At 38.1% G+C, this 27,853-nt stretch overlaps 1 protein-coding gene across 2 annotated transcripts; it reads right to left on the bottom strand.

Annotated features, from left to right (window-relative positions):
- Positions 1 to 7,358: 7,358 nt before the first annotated feature.
- On the bottom strand, positions 7,359 to 27,665 carry HAT1 (histone acetyltransferase 1). Of its 2 annotated transcripts, none has more exons than XM_065670381.1 (11): positions 27,561 to 27,665; positions 25,744 to 25,815; positions 22,858 to 22,933; positions 21,051 to 21,171; positions 15,529 to 15,708; positions 15,179 to 15,300; positions 14,574 to 14,678; positions 14,129 to 14,235; positions 10,676 to 10,827; positions 9,678 to 9,794; positions 7,359 to 7,659 (listed from the first exon to the last, which is right to left on the bottom strand). In XM_065670381.1, the coding sequence occupies exons 1-11, from the start codon at positions 27,565 to 27,567 to the stop codon at positions 7,492 to 7,494; spliced, it is 1,227 nt and encodes a 408-aa protein (XP_065526453.1). In that variant the 5' UTR covers positions 27,568 to 27,665; the 3' UTR covers positions 7,359 to 7,491. The 2 variants fall into 2 exon arrangements, with proteins under 2 accessions (XP_065526453.1, XP_065526454.1); XM_065670382.1 differs by lacking the exon at positions 7,359 to 7,659 and adding an exon at positions 9,403 to 9,531.
- Between the last annotated feature and the right edge of the window lie 188 nt (positions 27,666 to 27,853).

Genomic DNA, 27,853 nt, shown 5'->3' on the forward strand with positions numbered 1-27,853 from the left:
GAACTTAGAAGTTACACAGCAAGTATTTCTGCCCTTAAGGAGCAAATTCCAAGAACTCTCTGACTGAAAAACCATTCTGTGATCCTCTCTGTGGTCCTATGCAGACATCGCTAGTGACAGCACATTACCAGCTGCCACAGCATGGTAGGCAGCCTATCATGCAGCTTATATCCAGACCGCATAGTAATTTAATGATCAGTACTTTGTACTGCCTTAGAAAAAAATAAAACAGTCCATGCCTAACAGCTGCATTCTGCACCAACTGAGATGCTGCATCGTCGTTATCCAGCAAGTGGAGAATAACAGGATTTTAGCAGAAGAAAAATAGAAGTAAATGAAGAAACAGCACTGCTAAACTGTCCAGTTACACCCCAGGAGCGTCACTGCCCACTGGTGAGAAGTATGCACGCTTTTAATTTGCAGGTCAGAAATGTGCATGTCTCCACCTTGTTCCCAGTTCCACAACATGGTATGGTCTTTCAGGAGTCTGAATCTCATCAGGCATCATTTTATCTAATTTTCTATCTGGGCAAGGCTTTAGGAGTACAGACAGCCAACCACTGGTTCTCTAACAATGATATACAGCATAAAGCAATCTCACATAAGTAACTACATGTATGCTGGAGTAGGTGTGCTTGAGTATGCCTAAAGAGAACAGCACACTTCACATGAAACTAGCCATGTCTGATGAGCAATGCATCATCTTCTACTGAACTGTCACTAAAAGAAACATAATGCTCTAAGGTAGTAGCATAGTCTCATCTTTCTTATGTGAGTTAGAAAGTATTTCCTACTCAGTGGAATGCAGCCACTTTAAAGAAATTAAAGCGAATGCTTGGTTTTATCTGCAGCCAGAAGACCAGAATTCCATATTGTAACAGTCTGAAAACTGGTTGACGGTATAACAAAATGTAGGAACCAGAGACCGTATTAGCTCTGCTGCCACCACTTTTGTAATTACCTTGTTCTTCAGTGTCAGGTTATTTCACAAGTACTTGTAGTTGTGTGCTATCAGTTAGACTGGACCAATTCCTTTTGCATATCAGAAACCAAGAGTGGATCGATCAAATTACAATCAATTACATTCCAAGAGAACTGTGTAATTTTTGCAGTCACTGGATGAATCCAAAGCCTAACAACCATCATTATTCAGTAGTCTCTAATTTATGCTTAGATGCAGGTTTTCTCCTTCCACTAAGATATAAATAACAGACACAGGTTTCTTAGGAGCTTTATACCAGTAAAATAGAGGTGAATATCTCAGAAGAGGAGATACACCATATCCTAATATAGCAAACCTGAAAAATCATACTCTGCCATGTTTAAGTTCTGTCACCAGAAGAAAATACATCACTTTTCCCTCATGTATATAGCTGCCTTTTGTTCACATTTGGCAAATCCTCTGAAACATTTAAGACAGACAGTGATGTCTCAATCTTTCCTAAGCTTCAGAATGAGAGGCAGCTTTGGAGAAATCACTTTTCAGCCCAGGGTCTTTTGAACACATGTGTGTGTTATGTTCTTCAAGGAGAGTCTGTCACACCCCACCTCACTTATGTTGGTTCTGAGCTGTTGGAGCCGGCATGTTCTAAACGTACAATCTCAACTTTATTTCCACCCAACATTGGTCAGGCTGATTTAAAAATAAGCAAAAGATGTGTTAAGGAAGACATAAAACTAGGCTTTTAGAAGCAAATTTAAAAGCAGCCTGTAAGAGTCTACAAAAAACAGTTATGCCTTATGCATACATGAAATCTTATATAAAGCAATATAGAAATATACTTCTAGTTTAATTACAGCAGCTGGTTACTTCTGGCATGAGGGTTTCCTAAGATTGTCTTAAAAGATGATTTAGTTCCACAGCAGTTTTTTGCTGATGAGGCTGGTGCTGTTTGGGTCCTGCTTTAATCACAGGTGTCTTTTTTTCATCACTGGTGTTCACCCGATTCACAGTGAGATAATTTGGGGTCCTGAAGTTGCAGAAAACCAAAACCTCCTACATCAGTGATACAAAATATATATAATCAAAGGCACACCGAACTGTTACATCACTATCTAGGGAAAGTGAAATGACAAATTCACTGTTGCTATCATATTAAATTCATTCTAGGCAAAGACTTCATCTTTTCCATGAAACTATGAAAGCTTTGAAAACATGAACACCCCATGCAGCTCTGAGGGAGGCTTCACTGGAAGAAAGACAAGCTTTAGAAACAGCAGCTATTGAACATGGAACACCTCCCTTATTGCCATACCATTTAGAAACAAAAAAGGGGATGTCAAGCTCTTCTCATTGATCTAGATTTCCTTTACATTTTCTCTCTTCAGCTCAAACTGTGCAACAACCATAAATGGAGCACATACCTCCTATGAGTGTTTACAGCATTACATGCTCTTTATTTAATAAAGAAAGAAGCTAGTGCCATCCTCAGAAAAAAAAAACCCCAAACCCACCAGTTCACACGACTGCTCCTGCTATATAGATTTTTCTGTAATGGCAAAGAGGGAATTTTGAAACATTCTTCCCAAAGCTTTGTCTTCATCATGTCATTACCTGAGATTCATCATTTTGAATGGAAGCCTTATCTCTGAAATGAGCTTTGAAGAGTGGAAGGAGGACGCTGTTTTTCTACTTTCTGTTTCTCTGCTCTGGAGAATTACAAATACTTTGAACATGGAAATCTGGAAATTGTTCTATTAATGATCCTTTTTATGCTAGCTTGTACCATTATAGGCCTAAAAGAAAGCTCAGACCACAGAGTCTGGAGTCCTGTTTCTTGCAATGCCTGTTACTGAAGGCTTTAGCATAAGGTACAAAGAGCCTAGTAAGCATGATTTAGTTAAAGTTGGTATTTGCATTATTTTTCTTTTTTTCATTGTAAAAAAAGAAAGATTTGAGTGATAGGGAGGGCAAGCCCATTCCTACAATTTTCCCTCAACAGTTACATGCCAGTATCTTGGCAGATAGCACGCCCAGCCTGTGCAGAGCTTGCATCTATTTGTACTGCTTTGTATAATAGGCTTCCATTTTTACTGGTTGCACTAAATTTTTAGCCCCACAATTCCAAATACTGCCTGGTGTGGTTAATAGCATTTGTAAATGAAACATTTTAATAGACAGAAACCAGGGTTCAGTGCAGATCTGTCTGCTCATTTGAGAAAGAACTAGCAGCATCAAATGGATGGAAATACAGAGAGCATGGGAAAAGAAAGCATTCCCAATGACTTTAAGTTGATTTTTTTTGAGAAAACGGAAATATCTGCAACAGTTACTTGTGAGATACAGATTTAAATATTTTACCATGCTGGCTTTTTGTCAACTTCAAGTCCAAATTATCCTAGCAAGCAAGGTTTCACAAAGCAGCAGCATTAGAGAATTTTTTTCAATTTGAAAGCTGAGATTCCAAGTTTTTAGTTGAGAGGCTTATGAATGTAACAGATATTTCTAGTTCTAACAGTTTGATACTGATGAAATTAGGTCAGAACTGACATCGGGAGAACAGGTAAAATGGCAAAATATGCAACATGAGATTTTCAACCCTTCCAGTGTCTGACGGTCATACAATATGATAAAGGAAAAGCATAAAGAGCAACAAAGAGAGACAAAAAGGAATTGAAAAAATGATCTATATAAGCAGACGTAAATCTTTCGTATAGACATTATGGGCTGCTCACCCTCCTGCTGACATTGTGGAGAGAGACAATAGACCAGTCTTGAATTGGCTAAACTGCCACATAGCAGCTTTGTGTGTTTGCTCGTAGGAGGCATGCACATTGACTGCCCAAGACACTGCTTCAGCTACATAGACCTTTATTCCCCGTACTACAGAACTTAAAGCGTCCTTCAAATCCTGCAGCTCCAGGTAGCCTGCTTTCTCAGTTCTGAAACTATAGGTGTTCTGTTGCATTTCTTCAGGTTAATAGTTGTTGAGCTAGAAGTTGTTTCCTAGTATCTGCAGTAGGTAACTTTTAGGTTTCAAAAATACATGAAAGGGATCAGTTTGACCCAGGTTTCTAAACATAAACATTTTTCAGAACTTGATTTACCTCTTGGGACAAAATCTTGGATTAGCACTGCTGACAATAGCCTTGCATGGAAAGAAAATGCTTCTATAGTTGAATAATGTTCACCATTTTAGGTACTCCACTGAATTTTCTTGAAGTAGAATCACTATTGCTGTGACTGGAATTGTAAGTGATGAAGGGCAAACCAGCAGCTTGATGCCAGCAGCATCCACAATGAAAAAATTTAAATATACTTACAGATCTTATGTGCATTCTGAAAAGGATATTCAAATGCACAAAACTCTTTTAAATGCTGTATCAGTACGTTGTGCAAAGTTTCACCTGATGATTGAGTGAAGTGACTGAAGAATCAGTATTTAATCAAAATGCAGAAAAAAAGAGTAAATAACATAAACCTATAGTGTTTGCTCCTATTAGCATGCAATATTTCAAAAGAATAACAGTAGCTTCTTTAGTTTAAGATAAGAAAGCTAGGATAGACTGTATATTTGAACAAAAGTAACTTATATGCAAGATTAGTTTAGCATCATACTGCAACCAAGATCATTCAGCTTCAGCTATCAAATTCCATCTAGAAATAACATCTAGAGTTGAAGAGTTGCTACTAAGCCTCCCTGTTCATTTGTCAGCTCACAAATCCACAAAATTAGATCCCTCCAATATCTAATTGCAATTGTATATAGGCAGCTATTATTAGTTCACAGGTCCTTTCTCAGCATGCAGGTCAGACAACACTAGCAATTGCTATGCTATTTTCTATACTATACTGATAAGTATTTGTTTGAATATAGCAGAAGCTCCCTTTTCTTAATTACATTGCTACAGAAATATAAACAGGAGTTACACCAAACTTAAACTTTTATAAACAGTATTAAGCTTTATTTCATAAATGACTCACTGAACAGCTGGAGTTGCTGCTGTGTGTACTTCAGAGACAAGAATCCTGCAGCTCACTTGTAGGTGAAGTTTATTATCCTGTTGAAAATCATGGAACAAAATATCCAGACTAGCAAGTAAGAAAAGCTAGAGCTTTGTCTAGTAGGACCCACCAAAACCCAAGAGTTGACCAAGTGGTCAACTCTGCCACTAATGCTTAGCCTGTAAAATGTTAGTTCAAACAAACTCACCCCAGAAGCTTGCTGAACTAGGGCATATGATCCCCAAGCATCAGAAGCGTCAGTAGCACTATCACTGTTTTCTAGCTGTTATACATCAGATTACTGCTTCTTTTTCTTTGTCAGTGGTAAGGATAGTCTAGACAACTTCGATCACTTCAGGCAAAGTCTGCATGGCTAGTTTAATTTGCCAATGAGGGTTGTTTCAGAAAGTTGTCTTAATTAACTGTAATGAATTAGAGAGTACTCACATAGTCTCCCCTGACAGCAGTGCGGCAGAAGCTGTAATCTGCTGCAGAATGGCAGGATTCAAAGTTTTCAGATCTTCAAGAAGCTGTTTATGCGTACCTTTGGTGCCAAGAACTAGTAGCAAAAATAGCTCCTGTAAACGAGGTCACATGTTTTGCTGTCCACAGGCACATCCCAACAGCTTAGAACGTTCCCAGACCATACTGGAACGAGAAACCATGCTCAGCCTAAGACTGTACCTTCACCACTAAGGCGGAGGCACTAGCTCACCTCTTTTGGCAGCATCAACATAAAAAGGAAAAAAAAATAATCTGATAGGTTATGAAGAGATTAATCTGCCCTAATCACTGTGTGAAAAAGGTTTCACTATTTAAAGAAATCAGTTTTGGCCTTCTGACTGTTTGTATTCATCTCATACCATCAACTAAATATGGCAACCTTCACAACTCTAGCATCAATCCCACAATTTCTCAGCCCTTTCGGGAGATCTTTATCACCCTGGAGTGATATGAGACACACCTCCTTTCCCTTCCCACATTAGGAATAAATGAACAGATACGCCAGACTCTTCTGCCTTTTTATGGGCCCCTGGACCCGCCCCCCCAAAAAAACTTTTGAAGAGGGGAACAATGTTCAACCTCTAAGTGGGCAAACAGCCCATTAGGCACCATTTTTTCTTAGTCTTTCAGTTTCTTAAAAGGTTTAAGCTTCGAGTGGCAAAAATTCAGGCAGTGTTAGCATAGACTTCCCTTGAAGAACAAAAGGCATCCTGGACTCTGTGCAGAAACAAAATTTAAGCACAGCTCTTCCAGTTCTGCCTTCCCTTGTCTAGCTTATCACTAACACCTGAACAAGTTAATAAGAAACCAAAACCAACCAAAACACAAAACACCACCCTATTCCCCAAATCCTCCAACTTGCCTTCAGGCTTACTGCTACAATCAGAACAGGTCTTCTAAAAATTGTTATTGACTATAATAGATCTGGATACTACAGAAGATGAGTGACATGATACAGACAAGATACCCTAGCCAGAATTAAAATTTCTAAAGAGAATTTAATAGAAAAAAGACCTACAGGTTTGAAACATTTGAAAACATTACCCTTTTCCCCCACAACATACCAGAGGTAGTAGTGAACTGTCAGTCTACAAAGTTTTGAAAGCTGGACCTGAATCCTACTAGGACCATGAAACTTGGTTAATAAATTTCAGTGATCCTTATTCAGATTAAGTCCTCTTCACTACAGGCCAAGATACATGAGTTCTAAAGTCTGAACTACAAGAAGAGACAGCATAATTTATTCATCTGAGAGAGATGAGAGGCTATTTAAGAACTAACCTCAAGTTTGAGAAGTCATGGATAGCAGAATAGTCAAGAAACTACATAAGGGCATTTGCTTCCTACAGACTTGTAATTTCTTACACTAACAGAAGTGCTTTTGGAGTCCTTACAAAGTCTTACCTGTTTCCCAAACTGCAATGTACTGTCCTGAAACCATGAACTGAAAACTTGGGGATTTGAAAAAGAATGTGCTCCAGGCCCTTTAGAGGCTTGAGTAGAACAGGTCTGACAGCAAATGGGAGCCAGATCCTCTTTTAAGAAAGCCTAAAAGCCTGTACTCAGGAACACATGCAAACAAGAGAACCAGTCTTATAACCAGCTCTTACGACACTAAACCGGAGTGCACAAGTACAACAGGATCCAAGTAGAACAACCTAAGGAGGATCAAGTTAGGATAAGTCTGAAAGGTACAGTATTTATATTGCTTAGATTTACGTATTAACTTGCTGTTCAGACATCTGTGAAGCCTTGAGGCAGAACATAAGTCTAACTAAAAGAAAATTCATACAATTGAAGTGATATTATTATCTGTGAATCTACGTGGTTTATTTCAGCAATAAGTGCCCCCAAACCTAAAGTACAACATTTAAAAAATCTACAACACAAAAATAGAAAATATTCGAAATGCACAGAAACACAAGTCACCTTTAATGTGATTAAAACGTCACATGAGATTTTTTTTGCAGTTAAGTGGCAATTAAGGATGTGCTTTACAACACTGTGTAGGAATTTGCATGTTTCCTGTGCAGGCAGGATCCTCATGCTTGTGCAAGTCGTTCTAGGACTCTTCGGTAATCCGAAACAAGTTGTTGGAAGCTCTCTTCTAACTGTTCATGTTGCATGTTTAGGTCTATTTGGTTCAACTGATTCGTCAGCTCCTCTGGTCTTAGACACCTTCTCATCTTGGCGAGTTCTCTCTGCTTTTTCTAAGCAAGCAAACATATAGCAGTTTGAACACAATGATCATCAGGTATATAATTTAATTATATTAATTCAATTTCAGTATATCTTGTTCTTTACTATGTCCTTAATCCTACGTAACACAGTAGGAGTGTTTGACTGGGACATCAATTCAGTTAAATCCTCAGTTTCTGTATTATGAAGTAAAAACAGTTTTTAAGTTTTTCCTTAACCAAACAGATTAGGTCATATTAGACTTCTACTGCTGAAGATGTATGGCATGAAAAACCAGACTGTGGCAACAACCAGGATACTTAGTTCTATGCTGACATTAATCACACCGGTGTCCCATTATGTGGCTGTTTGGCTAATTTCCCCACAACTGACCATCAAAAATTAATTTTAAGCTTCCTCAACACAAACATATAATGAACTGCTACAAATTCGTCAAAAGTTAGAAGGATTGGCAGTAGCAGCCTTGAAATGCAATAAAATTTACAAGCATAAATGTATTTGTACAGCAATAAGATCTTCTTGCTGTGTCACATGTGATATTTTTACCTGTTCCTTAAAAACACCTCAGAATACTTCTGCATTTCCTTTCCCCAGATGTATTTTTATACAGCTGATACCTATTACTGAACTGCTTAGTGCCTTGGTTACTGTCTATTCTTCAGTCTTCCCTCACTTTGCAAAAGCAGAATGTCATTCAACATCTCATTATATAAAAAAAAAACCAAAACCCCAAAACAAGTAAGCATTAGGTATGCCTGGCAATTTATCAATACATCTTTGCATGCCTATGGAATCACAGAGTTCATTAAAACAACAGAATTTCCCCAAGAATTCTATTTCTACCATCAGTTTCAAAAATCAAAGCCCCACGGTACTCTACGTAATTTTACACTTATCTCCCAAAGGAAAATTTGTTTTCTTTCTAAGATTGATGCCGAGGGTCAGGAAGGAGTAGAGATCACAGTAAACTGTAAATGATCAGGATCAGAAAAAAATTTATAATCTCCCACAGAGAGGCAAAGTTCAGTTCAGAAAAGGAGGTCTGATTTAGGTCCTGCCACTCAGCATGACATTGCATTACTCCTGATCATGCAAGTATTTAATTCAGTGCTGGGTTCTCATTTTTGCTAACAGCCTTCGTAAGTCCAACGTGCACAAAGTTTTGCTATACTGGTATAACAGGGTAAATGCCGCTTTAGGAAGGCTTGCAAGCTAACCAAGGTACTTCTTGGTTTCACAAAACATGAAACTTTCCCAACAGGGTTTTGGTTTGCTAAGCAAGTACTTAATTGAAGAGAGTAGCTAACATGCTAGTTATAGCAATAAACCTAGACTTATTTGTGGTCCTTTGATTTTTTTAATGCAAACACCGCTGCCACTAGCAACTAGAATATTTTTTTTTTTATATCTGTATCTCAAAGAGTCAGTTTATGCAACATGGATCAACTATATTGCAGAACCCAAGACACATACTTCATAGGAACTAAGGAAATTACTTTGCACTAAATTTAGTACTTGCCTGAACTTTACTGCTGAAATTATTTTATATTCTATCTGCACACAGTTCTTTGTTGACATAGCTCAATTACTTCTAGCAAGTTGTTTTGTTAAGAGCTAGCTAACCAGTAGAACATGAACCTAAGCTATACCTAATCTGCAGTGTAAACCGCACAGCATTTACCTCTTCAAATTTTTGCCTATTTAAGATATTTTAACCTTTTCAAGAAATTGACATTTCTTCCCCTTTGGCTTACCTGGACATAATGCTAATTGTAGCTAGACAACATAAGCTTTGTAACAATTTCCTGCTGGAATAGGACCGGAAACAGTCAGGAGCCAAACCCAGAATCTTCAGCACTAGTATGTACGAATGTTCTCTGCATCTGTATACATGTCAATTGAACACTGCATAACTAATAGTAGTTGATTGGCAACATAATTGGCATAAACTACATTTATGGAAATGAGAGTAAAATCAAGTATAATTAGCCGTGAAATAAGTAGTAAATGATACTTAAGTCATATACACCTTATAGGGGCCAATCAGTCTTCTTTTAACGTCCAACCGATAGCTTCTGGATTGTTCTGCATCACCCATATCTGTTGCACGCAATCGGAGGATTTCATAAACTCGTCTTGTGTGTTGCTAATGAACAGAAAGGAGAATAAAAACCATGTCTGAATAAAGAGGTCACCCACCAGAAGTCAAAAGTGGAGAAATAATGAAATATTAGAGTAGTTCCTCAGCTTACGGGAAGACAGTCAGAGGCATAGACAAAGACTCTGTCAAACCCATCCTCCTATCTGGTGGGTTAAATGAATAAGCATTCTTTTTTTCCTTCAAAACAATTTTATTCCATGCAGCCAGTGTCTGATCTCAAAGTGTTGTACCAGCAGTAGAAGTGCTTCAAGGATTTGCTGTAAATGAGCAGCATAAAATCCAGAAGCCAGAGTCCAAAACTGCTTCAAACAACTGAAGGCCTGGAAGTAGAGCAACATTTGATATTAAGCAACATTTGACTAAACAGGATCTACTTCTCTAATTTTAGTAAAGCCCTTTACAAGGCCTCTGGAATTCTGAATGAGAATGAAACAACAGTATTTACAAGTTTTCCATTTACTAGGGAAGAAAATGAAAATGAGCAAATGGAAAAACTGAAGCACTTTTGGAAGGAGGATCAGCTAGTATCACATCTGAGAAATACAAAAGTCACATTGCTACTTTATTACTACTGTTGCATCTACATGAAAACAATTCAAGGCCAAGTTTTCTTTTGCTGAGCAATGGAACAAAAATAAGGTGGTTTATTTGTTACATTAGCACATGTCTGGCTACTGCCAGAAAAATCCAAACCCAACTTATTTATCCTTTCACGTTTAAGATATCAGATAGAGAAGGCTGCGGATGTAGTTTCCTTACACAAGCTGGTTGTAATGTGTAAATCCCAAGTCTCCTCTCTATGTTTAAATAATTATTCTACTAATTTGATATCAATATGTCCAACTAAAATGTTTCTGATTTAATACCTTATTTATTTTCAGTTTTTGTTGTGCTTCCACCACCATTTCTTGACTGAAACCTTGCATTAACCTTCCCGGGGAAAAGCAAAGCAAATCTTTACAGAGCTTTACAAGAACAAAGTCTCTTAGCTTCACATAGGTTTCAGATGGATCTTCAGCTAGAAACAAACAAAAAGTAGCTAATATCAGTATTATTTATTTCCTCATCTCTGGTATGTAATTACAAAAAGTTAAGGAAAACAAAGGTAGGTACAACATTCATCAGTACATAAACAACTGTGCTTAATTGGAAGTATTGCTATCAAAGATTTAGATGTTTGGCAGTAGATGTTAAAGAACTTGCAGAAAGAAAAGCTTCCAATATTTTGTGTATGCAGCACTGTACAGTATTAGATATGCATTTCTAAGAGACTGACAACATACATATTTAATCCAATTTAATTCCTTGGGAAAAATATGCTTAAATCCTTTTCCTTGTATGTTCCATCTATTCTATATTTGTCAGTGGTAGAACTACTAGAATACAAACTAATTATGTGGAAAAACTGGTGAAACTATCTTACTATATACAACTGAACTAGCTGAAAGCATGTATTAACCATGAGTTATAAAGGGACCCAAAGCCCAAGCTTATCCAAAATTAAATGGCTAGGAGAACCTAGGCAAAAGCTGATCACAATGTTGAGTGACCTCCATTTTGCTTAAAATTGGTAGAATAACTACTAAAACTGTTCTTTTAGAAAAAAACCAAAGTTGAGAACTGACTTCAGTGAACACGGTCCCACATGCAACTTTGTTCCCACTCATAAACTGTACAGAAGAAAAATGCTTACAACTTTGTGAATGTATTTCTTCCTTACTTAATAGACAGTCTTACTACAAGTAGCAGGGTCAACACTGCCCCCACCACTCATTTTTCCATGGACTAGCATTATAGAATTTATTGCTAAACAGTTTATGTCCCAGATGTGTTTTTCTTTAATTCTGAGGACCACTGTAAATAGTTGAAATTTGCAGTTTAAGGATAATCAAAAGCTAGTAAGTTACCAAGAAGGACTGGGATAGAAGTTGTTGGTGTGTATATGCTGCAATGCACAACTGGCAATTTATTTTTTTTGGATTGGAAAGAGCTTATGATGATTGTATCTGTTAACGTTTTGCGCAGAAGTAGCCTAATCTTGTATGGCAAGTCTTACAGCACTTACTTTGCACAAGAGATTGGAGAAGCTGTACTAAAGTTAATTAATTCCATTAAGAAAGAAGACGCAGTTTCAGTTTCTGCCATCCAGAGGGACCTGGACAGGCTTGAGAAGTGGGGCAGTGCAAACCTCATGAAGTTCAACAAGGCCAAGTACAAGGTCCTGCACCTGGATCAGGGCAATTCCAAGCACAAATACAGGCTGTGTGGAGAAAAGATTGAGAATAGCCCTGACGAGAAGCTCAACATGAACCAGCAGCCCAGAAAGCCAACTATATCACAGGCTGCATCAAGAAGCATAACCAACAGTTTGAGGGAGGGGATTCTCCCCCTCTACTCTGGTGAGACCCTACCGGGAGTACTGTGTTCAGCTCTGTGGCTTCCAACACAAAGATGTGGACCTGTTGGAGTGAGTCCAGAGGAGGCCACAAAGATGCTAAGAGGGCTGGAGCACCTCTCCTATGAAAACAGGCTGAGAGAGCTGGGCTTGCTCAGCCTGGAGGAGGCTCATGTGAGACCTGACAGCAGCCATCCAGTACCTAAAGGGGGCTGACAAGAAAGCTGCAGAGGGACTTTTTACAAGGGTGTGTAGGGATAGGACAAGGGGGAATGGCTTTAAGCTGAAATTGAATAGATTGAGGTTAGATGTAATGAAGAAGTTCTTCACTGTGGGGGTTGTGAGACACTTAAACAGGCCGTCCAGGGAAGCCGTGACTGCCTCACCACTGGAAGTGTCCAAGGCCAGGTTGGATGGGGCTTTGAGCAACATGCTCTAGTGGAAGGTGTCCTGCCCATAGCAGGGGGGTGGAACTAAATGATCTTTAAGGTCCTTTTTGACCCAAACCATTCTGTGATTCCATAACGATGATTCTGTACAGTAGGCATTACCAGTATACATTTCACTTGTGTCAGTTAGAATGACAAACTATAAGCAGAAAAAAAATATCTGTTGTAAACGTGAAACTCCAAAGTATTTTTTTTTTAAAGCATTAGGTCTTTCAAAGAAGTTAAGCCAATTTTCGTTTCTGCTTTTCAGGAAAGTTAAAGTCTTTACTTCACAAGTTTAGGTGCTACATAACTAAATATCCTGACCATATCAAGGTTGTCCACCCTGAATTTTCCACCTAAAAGGAAAATAAATAATTTTGTTAAAACCTTAATTTCCATAAACTTGAGTGCCATGTAGAACACTGCAAGATTTTCCTGTGCTTCATTTCATAAAGAAAAACTTATTTTAGTGCACACTTACTGTGTGCTACAACCCTGTGTTTAAGACACTAAGTCATGAGCATATCATATGATTTATGCAGTACCCTGTTAAGACTGTTTATCCTCAGCTATAAAAGCTTACAAAGATTCATACTATTAAAGGAAAAAGAAAAAAAGTAAATGCATGATGCACATGATTTCCTGTTGCATAAAAGTTATACTTCCTTAGGTTCCTATGAACTGAACCAAAATGATGAGGTAGATTACTTTAGGTTAGGATTATCCTGCAGCAATGCATTATGGAAGCTAGAGTTCTACTGTCTTTGAGTTAGAATGAGCGAGTTATTTCTAAGATTAAGTCGGATACAGCACCTAGAACTGAATGATCAAGTTGTCTTTGAACTGCATTTCTTCCTATACTGGACTTGAAACCACAGCAAATATGTCACTTTTGTAGCCATTTTTTACATTCTATCTTTTTTTATGCACATACAATCTTTTTCTCCTGCACCATTTCCTTAATAACTTTTCATTTCAGGTATTTGTGCATACACCTCTAATATCATGGGTGCCCTGAGCCAGCAATACATGCTCCTGGAGCACAAACTCTCTAGATTTTTACCATCTGTAAAATTTTGACTCATGCACTAATATTAATATGCAATTTTAGTTTGGTGTGTTGCCCCCCCCCCCCAAGTCATGTTTTGCTAATAGAAGTAAGTAGAACAAGGAATTTGACAAAGCTTGATCTCTTGGCAAACTCAGCTGTGTATCTCACAATAAAATGGCTAATTAGCTGGTAATCCGTTCATGCTAGGGATTGAATTTTCCTGGTGTGCTGTTCGCTAAGTAAAGGATTTAAGGAGCTACATTATATACAGTTCTTCTGTAAACCAGGGTTCTATTAATCCTGAACTGAGCTGAAACTAAATCTTCAAAAGGCCATTTAATTCTGACAAGTGAACATGAAAGTTAGTTTGCAGGCTAATACCCTGAGAATGCTACAAGTTGCCTATTAAACAACTGAACAGAGTTAATAATTTAACACAAACCTGTTATATCAAGTACTGTAGGAGAAGACATGTAGTATCTATGAACTGTTTCAAGCAGCTGAGCACCATGGCCTTCTCCTTGGAATGGTGGCAAGATCAGCATCTGACTACAGACAAAGGAATGTATTTTCAGTTTAAACACATGCATTTTCAAACATTATAATGTAAACGACTAAAACAAAAACAGTATTTCATTTTAAGGTACATGTAGCAATCTGCATGTTAAAACATAATTTTTAATGGAGTCTTCAAATCGCTAAATATTCAAAATGTGTTCGAGATTCCATCCGCTTCAAGAAGGGAACAATGAAATAAATCAGTGCATAGCCAGCTAATAATGGGGATTTTTTTAAACAAATCAACACCATTATAAACAAGTATTGGGAACTTCAGCAGTTCCCTCTTCTGAAATAAAAGGCAAGGCACGAGTTACGCCGCCAATTACCTTACACGTGGCCGGGTTTTGTCTGGGTACACATAGTAATTATAGACTGTCATGTAGCCTACGGTCGCAAAGAGCGTAGCTCCATCCTTATTATACTTCTCAAATCTGCAGATAAAACAGAAAGCCAAGCAGGTCAATTACAGTCGCGCTCCCATGCAGTGTCCATTTTCTTTTCCATTCTCCAACTGAATTTTCAGTGTCAGCAAGCTACTCTGTGAGGGCCCAATGGGTACACCTGCTATGTTCTGAATGTACAATTCACTTAATTGGTGTGCAGCAACTTGGATAAATCAGGCCTCTTTACAGCACTTCAGTGCACTTGCCTATTATAAAGATGAATAGGTGGCAAGTAAAAGAAAACACAGGCAAAGCTCATTTTACTGTTTAAGCCTACATTCAAGGCTCTAACGGACAACAGCATTTAATTCAGCTCTATTCTAAAGCTTTGCCAAAGCATAATGGAGGAAAACTCAAGCCTCATAAACAATGGTTTTTCTTTCCTGGGAAAAATATCATTATACTGCTCCAATAATTGGCCAGCCACAATTAAAATGCAGGCTTTGTGGAGGTAATAAGGTCCACTGTTGCTTTAGAACTGTACTTACACTAGAAAGTAGTTCCATCTTTCATCATCTACATCAATAAAGCTAGCAGTTTCAATAAACCACATCAAGAACGTCTGAAGCCTTTCATGATATTCTCGAAAGCCTGGACATGTCATGTCAGCCTAGGGAAAAAGCCAGAAGAAGTCAGGTGAAACCTATCACAGATGTAAGAGGAAAAAACGTATACAAACCCTAATTAAAGTCTCAAGAAAAAAAAAGTATGGTTATAAATATTAATTAACTAGTAAAATAAATGATTATATATTATAATTGAAGCATTACTGAAAGTGTATCACTGCAAAATAATATTTTAGTTGTTCAGCAGCAGAAGTTTAACTCATTTTTCGTACCTTGTATATCTGATACGTTATATTGTCACCAGCTTCCTCATTATGGACAGAATATGTGTGTAGCAGAGTTCCAAAGGGCTTGAAGTTCACCTCCTTCTCCAGAAGAGACACAAAGTCATCTGTGTTTGTGCAAAAGCCAGGAGGTATGATTTCTCTAATTTTACTTTCAACATCATCTGCCTGGAAATTATAAAAGGGGCAAGATCAGTAGAAGATTAGAAAAAGACAGCATTGGTGTCACTCTTGTGCTGTTAAGAAATGACTATAAGAGAGATGCTACAGGCTAACAGTAATTAAAAAAAAAAAGAGGGAAAAGCAGGAAATGAAGAAGCGAGACCTTTTGGTTGTTCTGTAGTAGCCTTCTAATAGGGAACTTTCCTGATAAGATCCAGAAATGTCACAATCCAGCCACTATAAGCATCAAAAAGTTAGTAGTTACAGCATAAGTTCACGCACAATTGTATGTTTAGAGTTACATTTGTCCAAGTAGACCTAAGTGTCAATAGCTATTCTGAAAATGCATCATGCTCAGAAGCTGAGACTTTCTAGACAGCAATTCTCCAGGACTACACTACACAGCCATGTGGAACTCAGGCTCCCAAACAAGCATCAGACAAGAGGTATTAGGTGGTGCAGAACTAAGTGGATGAAAAGAGACAAAGACCAAAAGTGGCAGCTCCCAGACAGAAAAGTGACAGGTAGCACACTCATTCATTCTTATGACTCCCTGCTTGAAATGCCTGCCTATAGGATCAGCTGCAAAACACACTACAAACTCAGAAGACAACATCCCACATTCTAATCAAAGAACATTTTGAAAACAAAATTTTACATAAAATAATAAAAATATACTTAAGGATACTGTCAGCAAATCTGACCTATCAGGAAGACAAAATATTCTGACATCAAAATTAAATTCAGAAATTAAAATTACTTTTTCTCAGATAACCAAAGTGAAAGTTAAAGACTATCAGCTGAGCAGACTTCATAATCCTTTTCAGACCCCAGAAAGACCACTTGATTGAATACATTTACTACTTCTTTTTAACCATGAATATTTGATGAAGTTTCACAATAACGTATTACTGCTTCTCACCAGGCAATAAAACTTAATGAATTGGTCTCAACTTAACAAAACCCTACTCCTCAATACAACTCCTAAAAGCCTGACATTACATTCAACAAAATGAGCTTACATTCAATTCAAACTTTCCTCTGGACAATGAATCCAGGTTTTTACTTAATGGAGTTTGCCGTGAGTTCAGCTGTAATGTTTGTATTGTATCTATTTCCACAAGGACTGACACAAGAACACTTTGTGTTAACTTACTAAGCAGCTCTTTCACACCGTTTACATGCATGATGGGTATTAGTTCAAAACCAAGACCCTTGCTACTTAGCATTCAAAACAGGGAAATTAAGATGCTTAGAACAAAATGCACTACAAAAGGCTAATACAACATGCTACTAATTCCTGTCCTTTCAACCATAGTCCCTTAAGTAGAAGCAATGCACCTGCAAATGAATAGCACTTTAGCATTCAGTTACATTTTTAGTATAGAGAAAGATGGATGTAGTTCAGCACAAACAAGTTTTATTCTTAATGGTTTGGTACTACCAACATTTATATTTATATTTGTAGGAAGAGCTATTAAGCAGTTAAAATACAGCTCTACAATACTTAGTGTAAGAACCCTGTTAAAATGTGTACAATCTTTACATCCATTCCATTCTCCAAACAAAGGCAATGTATTTATTGGAACCTTTCCTATTCTTCTTAGAACAGTATATTCTTTACACTTACTGATTTAGCTGCATTACACAAAACCAGCTTTTTCAGAACCAATGAATTACACAAAAATATTTTTATGGACTGCATTTTAGAAATGCCTCTTTTCTAAACTGTCCGAGTGCATTGTTTACACAGATCTTTAGTCTGAACTGCTGATAAAGCTCTTGGAGACCGCAACCAAAAATCTGTACTGACTTCCATTTTATATACCTGAAAAAGACATGTAAAAATAAACTAGAATTAATATTTCCAAGCATCAGTTCAATAACTCAGACCACGTAGAAGATATCTAAAAATGGGTGAGTATGCAGTATGAAGTATTACATAAAGCTGCTCTCCTCACATTCATAGTTTCTTAATTAGTGATAATAAGGAAGGCAAACTTTCACCTGTTGAAAGCATGCAAGATAACTGATCCGTAACTGGCTGTCACCATGAAAAGTCCTATTTCCCATAAAATAGAAAGAACTGAATCATGAGAACAGAGGCTTAGCAGATAAAGCAGTAGATAATACTTCGTAGCTCTATATGACAACATATTTTCGCCCACTGCCTCCTAAAATTTCTCTCCCCTTGAAATGGGGTCTTACATAATTTAAGAAACTACATTCTTCAGTTACTTTTAGGGTTAAAAAGATTTTCCTTTCTTACAGAGGAAATCCCAGAATCCTCAGTTTTAATGGTAACATAAGTTTAAGTGATCCAATTTTCAGTTAGTAAGGCCTGGAATACTGGAATCTTGCAATATCAACATCATACAAGTAATTTATTTCATTAGTACCTGTACTTTTTAATAGAAAAATTCATTACTTAGTAGGCACTTTCCAAATGCTTCTCTCCAAGGTGCTCATAATCTAAGGAGTGACCAAGATTTGTTTGCTGCCCTTCACTTCTGTAGTTATCTGATATTGGTGAGAGGTTAATTTCTTTTACCGGAGCAAGGCACTCATATCTTGCTAACTGGCATGGATGCACATGATGACAAGTTTCTGTTCAGAAAAACAATCCAATTTACTACTGCAGAAGTGTTAAACATAGGCAAAGCCACTTACAATGAAGCATGCAAACACCCAAATGAAGCCGGTCAAGAGTTGTTGAGCTTATGGCTCATGGAAGTACTGTAACGTATTTACCTTCATAATCAGAATCTAGCGAGGCAATGACTGGGAATGTGGCATAGGCTTGTAACTAAACTTGATTTGTAGTAGGAATACTTACAGGGCAGTGGCTCTCTGTACACTGCATTTGACTCTGGATAATTTTTATATAGAGAGTTTTCTTGTACTAACAGTTAGGACACTTGTATACCATATAGATGCTGTTTCAAAGTAACTTAATTTAAAATAACTATAGAAATATATTTAAAAGCTGAATTTCTCTAACAATTATATGTATTAATTCCAGGGAGGGAGCAATGGAGTGATCAGAAGTATTATACACACACACACACACACACACACACACACACACACACACACACAAAAACCCAAACAAAACCACCCAAAAAAACCCACACACAACCACAAAAACTAAACCAAAAAACAAACCAAGAAAAAAAGCCAGATGAGACACACTTTCATTAATTTTTGTGTAAAGCAAATGTACCAGACCAGCTGCAAAGCAAGATAAATACATCTATAGCAAAGACTGTTTCAGAGGTTAGTGAAAGACTTTCCCCCACCCTGTCATAAAATGCAGATGAAAAGGAAGATGCTTGAACAGCTGCAAATCTCAAAGCAGCAAGCAATTCAGAGGTCAATGCTATTAATATTTACACTAGAAGGCAGCCTCTCTTCAGATATTTGAAAGAATCTACTCCACCCAAGGGATAAATTTTATTTTCATTAAAGGAAGTGACAACTTCTGTTCAAAGCATGATCATACTTGGCTGAGCCTTCCCCATTAGCATGGCTTAGACCCATCTTCAAGATGATATTAAGATGCATAAATACGACTGGAGTTTTGGCTCTTGACATTTCAGGATCTTATCTTTCACCTAATGCTTGAAAAGATCTTGGAGGAAGAAGGAAAAGTGATACTGGGACAAATATTTTTGTCAGTCCCTGGCACAGACTGTATCAGCTACTTTAACAATGGAACCAAACTCACAGTCACAGAACAAAACCACCTGCTGTTGAACAGGCCTGTGCAGGTATTCAGATACAAAACCCTGATCTGTGAATAACTTTGCAGCATTAAAACAAATTTTTCCCTTTTAACCAGTTATGTTAAAGGCAGAAACTGCTGTCCTTTCCTAAACACCATCTATTCACAGCACAAAGATTACCTGCCATGAACAGTGGATAGTCCAAATCTTAGTATAACTATTAAAGGAGCTGAGATCTGTAACCTAACAGCTAACTCAGAATAGTAAATATTAATATGTATTTAAATTAACAACCTGATGTAATGACATCTTGTTTCAATCTCTGCAAAGGCATTAGTATCTTAAGGTGATTAGACTAATGGTAAATTACAAAGGCAGAACAAGATTGATGACCACTGTAACTTTTCTCCTCCTTAGGTTTAGATACAACCATACGAACAGCCTATTCGGATTACATTATTAATACCAAGGGAAGCAAAGGGTGTGCAATTGCATCCTTCTGATTCAGCTGAAGCCTGTAAATACTCTGGGAAGCATATAGAAGCCTTGCTCAAAAAGATCCTCCATCTCAATGTCTTAAACAATTGGAGGAATAACTCAGCATAGGAACCAGGGCTTAAAAGAAGTAAAGATTCCGAGTGATCAAAAAGGTTGCACTGTGTGCTCCGGGCAAGGCAGACCTTATTTACCTTTGAAATTCCACTGGCAAAAGGTTGGACTGTTTGGTTTAAATAGGATTACTACTTTGCCAACAGGCTTTCCTTTTTTCCTGATTTCTAAAAGCCTTCTAAAGATTGAAGAGCATGACCTTCTTCTCCTAAGATATGTTGCCCTAGCCTTAAAAGTATTTCAGGCCTGTCCAGGCACTTAGCCTGATGAACTATGTGTATCCTAATGGAACTTCAGAAAAAGGAAGTGGAAATCTTTAAAAATCATTTAACAACATAATTCAATTTTTTTTTTTCCTTTACAATAGGCCTTTTCTTGAAAATACTTACATGAACTCCAGGGGATTTGAAATTAGGAACTTAAAATACAGCCTGAAGTTATAAATATGTTTACTGTTTAGGTGGGGTTTTTCTATTTAAAAAAGCTACTCTCAGGCAGAGTAATTTCAAGTCTGTGCAAATATACAGACATTTCACACTACAGAGTATTATGACGATTCATCAACAACCACACCAATAGCTCTTTCGGAAAGAAAACAACTCGGTTTTTTCTTCATTATAACTAAGTAAAAGTCAGATTATGCTAAGTTTTCTTAATGCACTGGAGACCACATATAAAATACAGCAGTGCTAGTCCTCCTGGAAACAGTTAACGTGAAAATACAGATTTGCTAAGTTGTGTTTTTTTTTGTGGTACTGGCTTTGGTATTAGCACCTCATGCCTCACTGCACTGTTTGACACAATTTTGATGATTCTGTAGTCAAAGGAAGAACAATGGGAAAAGGTATAGATGAAGTTCAAAGATTTTGTTCAGCTTAACAACAAAGGAAACTTTTGTTTGCTTGCAATGTAAACCACTTCTGAGCGGGCAATTGCTAAACCCAGAATTCTTGTCCATATTCCAACTGAACTTTATCAATAATATTTTAAGTGCAGGTCTGGTTCTTTCTTTACCTCCACACAGTCAAACTTTTCATTAACTTTAGATGTATACTCGATGCGGAAGAGCGTTGACAGGTTACCAGCAATATAGTACAAGAGGATCTTCAGTCCCTTGTAACCAAAAGCAACTTCACTGAGAAAGGAGAAAAGAACAATCAGGAACTCCATATAGAGCAAAATATTCACATCACAGAGCTTACTATTTCTACTAGTTATTTTGCTCCTCTAGTGGAGAAACAGAACATGTTCCTAAACTCTGTAAGGCAGTGTCTGCGCCCTTACTGTGACAGCTCAAGAAAGAATACCCGAAATAGCCAATACTCCATTTACTTTTTTCAGTATCTTAAATTCATTATCATTTATTTACATTATTTAATAAATATAATTTATCAAAACTTAGTTTGCAGTGCCATTTATACTATATATATATCTATACACAGATAAACAGTCATAGCAATGAATGTGGGTTTTGTGGACAGTTTCTATATAGTTATCTAATCTAATTAGAACTGAGTAAATGCAAAAGGCTCAGTGCCAGGTCCTGCACTTGTGTCACAACTCCATGCAATGCTACAGGCTTGGGGAAGAGTGGCTGCAAAGCTGCCCATCAGGAAAGGGCCTGGGGTTGTTGAACACTGCAGCTGAACATGAACCAGCTTGCGTCCAGGTGCCCAAGAAAGCCGACAGCATCCTGACCTATATCAGAAATAGTGTGGCCAGCAGGACTAGGGCACTGATCTTCCCTCTGTACTCAGCACTGGTAAGGCCACACCTCAAATACTGTGTTGAGTTCTGCGCCCCTCACCACAAGACACACACTGAGATGCTGGAGTTGGTTCAAAGAGCAACAAAACTGGTGAAGGGTCTAGAGCACAACTCTTATAAGGAGTGGCTGAGGGAACTGAGGTTGTTTGGCCTAGAGAAAAGGAGGGTCGGGGAGACTTCATCACTGTCTACAACTACCTGAAAGGAGGTTGTAGCAAGCTGGGTGCTGGTCTCCTCTCTCAAGTAGCAAGTGACAGGATGAAAGGAAATGGCTTCAAGGGAAGATTTAAATTGCTTATTGGGAAATTTTTTTTTCACAGAACGGGTTGTTAGGCATTGGAACAGGCTGCCCAGAGAAGCGGTGAAGTCACCATCCCTGGAAGTACTTAGAAGACATGTAGATGTGACACTTGGGGACATAGTTTAGTGGTGGACTTGGCAATGCTAGGTGAACAGCTGGACTCTATGATTTTAACAGCCTTTTCAAACCTCAACAATTCTATACTTTCCCTTATCCCATACACATCTAACTGTTTATAAGTGTACATGCTGAAGAAAGTAAAACCCCAAATTCAATACAGTTAGCATTCAATGACCTAGAATGGCTAGCAATGGCTAGCTATTTAAGTTAATACTTAATCCTGTGTTTTATTCACCAAAAATCCCATGTAATAGTAAAAAATAAATGGATATACTGTTACTAGATATTGGTTTTGGTACACAGTACTGTGAAAATTGCTTGTAAGAACTGATAATTCTTCCTTAAACATCAAAACATGTCATGAACACAATACCACTTGAGTAATTCTGACTGCAAAAATCAGTTATTTTATTGCCTGCTAATCTACCTTAAAAATAGCATGTAAAATGACTACAGCCTCAAACCTTACAAGATAGGCACCAAAGATGCTGTTTAACTATACAGTCATAAAACTGAATTATTCCCATGTTATTTAAAACAGCTTCATATGGTTGGATTTCCTTTTTTCTAACAATTTTGAAGCAACTTCCTCCTCCTAGATCTATTATGTTGATTCTGGATACTTTGACTTACTCGTCTCCAAACACTTGATGGCTGTACTCTGGATTAAACGTTGTGTTGTCATCCTCCAACTCCTCAGGAAAGCGTACTAAGGGGTAAAAAAAACAAGGAAAAGAAAGAGCATGACCAAGTCATCACTTTCAGTTTGTCTATCCACAGATGCTCTGCTAGATGTTCATGCATTCTTCCACTACAGTCAATTTCAATTCCAAACCTACCTATGCTAGGCTAGCATACAAATGAAATAAAGCCACCTTGTGTAATTTGGATGTACATTATTTGATCATTAAGCAGACTAAAACTGAGAAATTGACACAGCTGTATACATGCATATATTTCATATATAATCTCCTGAACCTTACTGTCTTTAACTTCATCTTGAACACCGAGGACACTGTCCACAGCAAGCTAGATAAATCACATAGTCAACATTGCCTTTGCATTCTGCCAGTTTTCTCCTACGTGCAGATGAGAAGATACCACTACAGAGGATTTTCATAGAATCATGAAGGAAAGAAATATTTATTTGCATTTATATCCACATCCAAGTTTTGGAGAATCAGCATGGATACATACAAAACAGCTGCACCCATACTACATTGGTACTTGTACCACTATTATCAAAATAATTAGCAATTTATTTTTTCCCAACTCTACTCTTTTTCCAAAGCCTAGTATTAAACAAGGTTGGGTTTTGTTTTTTTTTTTTTTTCTGGTAATGTAAAAATATTCACTATAATGCCATCTACTCAACCTCAGTAACTTACCAAGCAAACTTTTTATTCATGTTTATGGAGTTACAGCAGTTGCTCCACAGCAGTTGCAATAGATGTGCTTCCATCACAAAATACATTATTTATGATTACCAGAAGAAATTAGAGATTAAACTAGCCTTTCTTCTAAGAAAAGCTTTAGAAGACTGAAAAATGTGATTCACAAACATCTTCTGTGTATTTGCAGTTAGTTAAAAGCTACCTACAATTGGAAGGGATATAACTCTTAAGTTAGTCATCAAAATTATAGCTCAGCCACATTTACACAAACAACTTGAGACAACAGTTACATATTCTTGATGCTGAATGAGTTAATACTGCATTAACATGAGCATGTGTAATTGTAGGAGTTAACACTGCCATTAAAGTTTGGGTTTGTTTTTTTGATTTTTTTTTTTAAGTATGTAGAACATTGAACTACAGCTTCATTGCTGGTTCACTCCGGTAAAATTGGAGACGAAGAAAAGTTATTTCTGGTAATATTAGAAACAAGTTATCCAAAGAGAAAAATGCAAATAAGGAGTGCCCTAGTAACAAGATAAAAGTTTGGCCCTCTCAAAATTAAGAGAATGGTTGCTCCTGTCTTCTCAGGTTTAATTCAGAGATTAACAGATTTGAGACAAAGTTGCAGCAATACGAATAAAAAACCCCAAACAAAATGCACAATGACCACCATAAACCCCAGCCAAACAAAACCACCCACTCCGACTAAACACCCCCCCCTCCAAGCCATTCTGAACTTTCACCATGGAAGAAATTAGGACTCTGAAGAAGACAGTTTACGACTGCTCTTACAGGTATGTGGGAAGTATGTTTTTTAATATATATATATATACACACACATTTTTTAATGGTATAAATTCCATCTTCTCATCTTTTATCTTAACAGAACTTTCATATGGAACATGTATACTCTCTGAAAGAAAAAAAAAAAGCTAAAAATATTAGCAGAATAGGGTAATGGGTACCTTAATTAGAAAACCTCTAGCAGTCTCTCTGAAACCCGATATAAATAGTATCTTGCATTCCTAGACAAAATTCACTCAGATGTCATTATCTTTCTTTCCTTTTGTTACATAAAGGTTGAAGAGAAAAACAAAACATTAGATCTAGTCATACGGCCATTATTTGAAACAATGTTTAAGAGGAATATTTCATAATTACAAGTGGTTTAAAAATGTAAGTATTGTGGTTATAACAACATTTTTGCTCACAAACCACAGGTGATTGTGTATTAAATGATACTTAACTGTATGGAACAGATTGCTAGGCGTAGTTCTGAAAAGTGCTTAACACATTCATTACTTTTATTTTCTTAATGAATTATGATATTTATATTGCTCAAGGGAACAAATGGCTAAAGGGCTGGAAAGATTAACAATTAGTTATGGTAAGCCTTATTCTTCAAGGTATTACTGCTGCACATAAGTTTGAGATATAAGCAAGCTCACCAGGAGCTCATTAATTCTGCCTGTATTCTGGGTGTCCCAGTAAATAAATTAGCTGCAGAGAACCATAAACAGTTCTTGAAAGACTGACTCTTTTTTTCCAGATTTTAACCAATTGTCATTAAAAAGGTCTTGTATAATCCAGATGGGTAGAAGGGGAGCAAAAACCCTAACCGAACACTTTTGAATCTTTACCCTTGCTTTTGGTTTTATTACCCAACTCAAAGAGGAAAGGGAAATATGTTAAAAAATACATAATTAGGTATCTGTAACCCTAAAGAAAAACTGTTGCTATGGTCACCATGAAGAAGATACATACTTAGGACTGTACCATAGCATATGGATTAGAGAATAAAAAGGAAACTAAAAGATAATGAATACTTCAATAAAATAAGAGAAGATATAATTCAACACACTCTCCTGACATGCAAATAAATTGCTGATGACGTTATTACACAGAGACATGACTGAATTTCTATAGCTGCACTGTAACTATAGTATAGCTATACTATAGCTGTAGTAGGCTCAGCAAAACTACATTATATATTTCTATTCTTGTATTTGTATGTTTACATTAGTAATTATTAAAACCTCGGTGGATTTAAGTATAACAGTTTTTTAAGAAGGTACTAAAATATTCCAGCATCAAATGCACAATATTTAAAAAGTGACATTACCTAGTTTCAGCTGAATTGCTTCATTTGTGTTACACTTGTACTCAGCCAGCTTCTTCTCCATAGCAGTAAGCCCTGGAAAAAAAAACCCCACAACCAAACCGAAAATATTTTATGTAAAGAGTCAAGAGGTATATAATCTACGTGTCACTATTATTAAAGAACATATTTTGAAAAAGGTTCTCAAAACCAGAAAAAAAGCCCACACCAAAAACACTAAGCAAGTAGGTTTAAAAAGGCTATAATATGCTACAATGTGTAAAGGGAATACAGATTTATGTCACTTTTTCTGGACCTAGAAACCAGCCCACAAGTATCTCTTTTTCTTTTCTGAGAATGAAGGTGTCCTGGGTTCAGCTGTAACAGTTATTTCTTTCCTCCTAGTAGCTGACGCAATGCTATGTTTTGGCTTTAGTCCGATAACAATGCTGATAACACAACAATGTTTTAGTTGTTGCCAAGTAATGCATACCCTGATCAAGGACTTTTCAGTCGCTCATGCTCTGCCAGCGAGGAGGGGCACAAGAAGCTGCGACAAAGCAGAGACAGGACACCTCACCCAAACTAGCCAAAGGGGTATTCCATACCACAGCACATCATGCCCAGTATGTAAACTGGGGGGAGTCACCTGGAAGGCCCAGATCGCTGCTCAGGTCAGGCTGGGTATTGGTCAGCAGGTGGTCAGAAACTGTACTCTTCCCCCTTGTTATTTCCCTTATTATTATTATTAGTGGTAGGTTTACATTATACTTTAGTTATTGGACTCTTCTTATCTCAACCTGTGGGGCTTACATTCTTTCCATCCTCCTCCCCATCCTGCCCAGAGGAGGGAGGAAAAAGCAGGGGAGTGAGCAAGCAGCTGCATGGTGCTGAGTTACAGGCTGGGCTTAGTCCATGACACAGGGGCATTACATTAAAAATACGTACATGTTCTAAGTTATTACCACCAAAACATACCCAAAAGCTGTAAGTAAAAATTAACAATTCAGTCTAATAGATGTTTCTTTTAAAGAACATGTTAAATAATAAGCTTTCAGGGCTTTTCAAGTCTTTTTCATAAACAGATGTTCATGAACTACAATGGCATGTATACCACCTGCAATTACCTAGTTACCACTTCTCTTCCAGAGCGGATGTGGAAGGAAACAACAAATAAATTGCACCTAGTCTCTTTTTCAAAGCATTATCCATCACAGACGACATGTTTGACTTATTCACGGTATTTTTCCAGCGCTTTACAAAGCTCCCCTTCATTACAGAATTCCCATCAGAAAGCTCTTCCTCTAACTTCAGGTAATAAACTTTAAGTAAAAATGAGTTTGTGGTTTTGATTCCCTCCCACCCCTACTAAACAAGCAGGCATGGAAATATACTCTGCTTTATCACTACTAAGTGGGGGGACCGTGGGCCAGAGGCTGCCTTCCCAGCAGTGGCATGTCCATGACAACAGAGGGGCGGAAAGTCAGCTGCATTCTCCATCAGACACCGGATTCCCCAGTCACCCACCCCCCTCCGCTGCTCCGGCCACCGCCGCCCCGAGGTCGCGCTCCGATTTCTGGCCCTATGTCCCGGTCACAGAGCTTCCATTCGTGGACGGCACCGAGCCCCTTCCAGCGCCCGCATGAGTCAGACAGAGGACAACAGTGCTGGCCGCCCCAGTGCCCCGTTCCCCCTCAGGAGCGGCGGCCGCAGCTCCCAGACGTGTTGCCTCAGGCAGCCAAGCCACAACGCCCCCCGCGATCAGTGTGCCGGCACATGCCAGCTGTCGGAGAGCACTCAGGCAGCCCAGGCCTGGGGGCAGGACAGACCCCGCCACTTACCCGCCATTTCCCAAGAGCGGCGGCGACAGCCGAGTCACCCGGGCAGAACGAATCAACCCGCGCGCCCACTCACCGGAAATGAGCGCACACACATACACTTCCGCTTCCGCCCGCCGAAACGCAGGGAGAAACCAATAGCGGCGCTACATGAGACACGCAGCCCCCGCGCATGCCCAGAGCCCACCTGGCGGGAGCCTGTGAGGACCACCGCAAGCAGTTGCTCATTTGCATAGCTCCGCCCTCAGAGGGCAACGCCGGGAGCGCAGGGCTGGCTCGGTCTTGCGGCGCGCATG

Source organism: Lathamus discolor, chromosome 3, assembly GCF_037157495.1.
Source record: "Lathamus discolor isolate bLatDis1 chromosome 3, bLatDis1.hap1, whole genome shotgun sequence".
Lineage (NCBI taxonomy): Eukaryota > Metazoa > Chordata > Aves > Psittaciformes > Psittacidae > Lathamus > Lathamus discolor.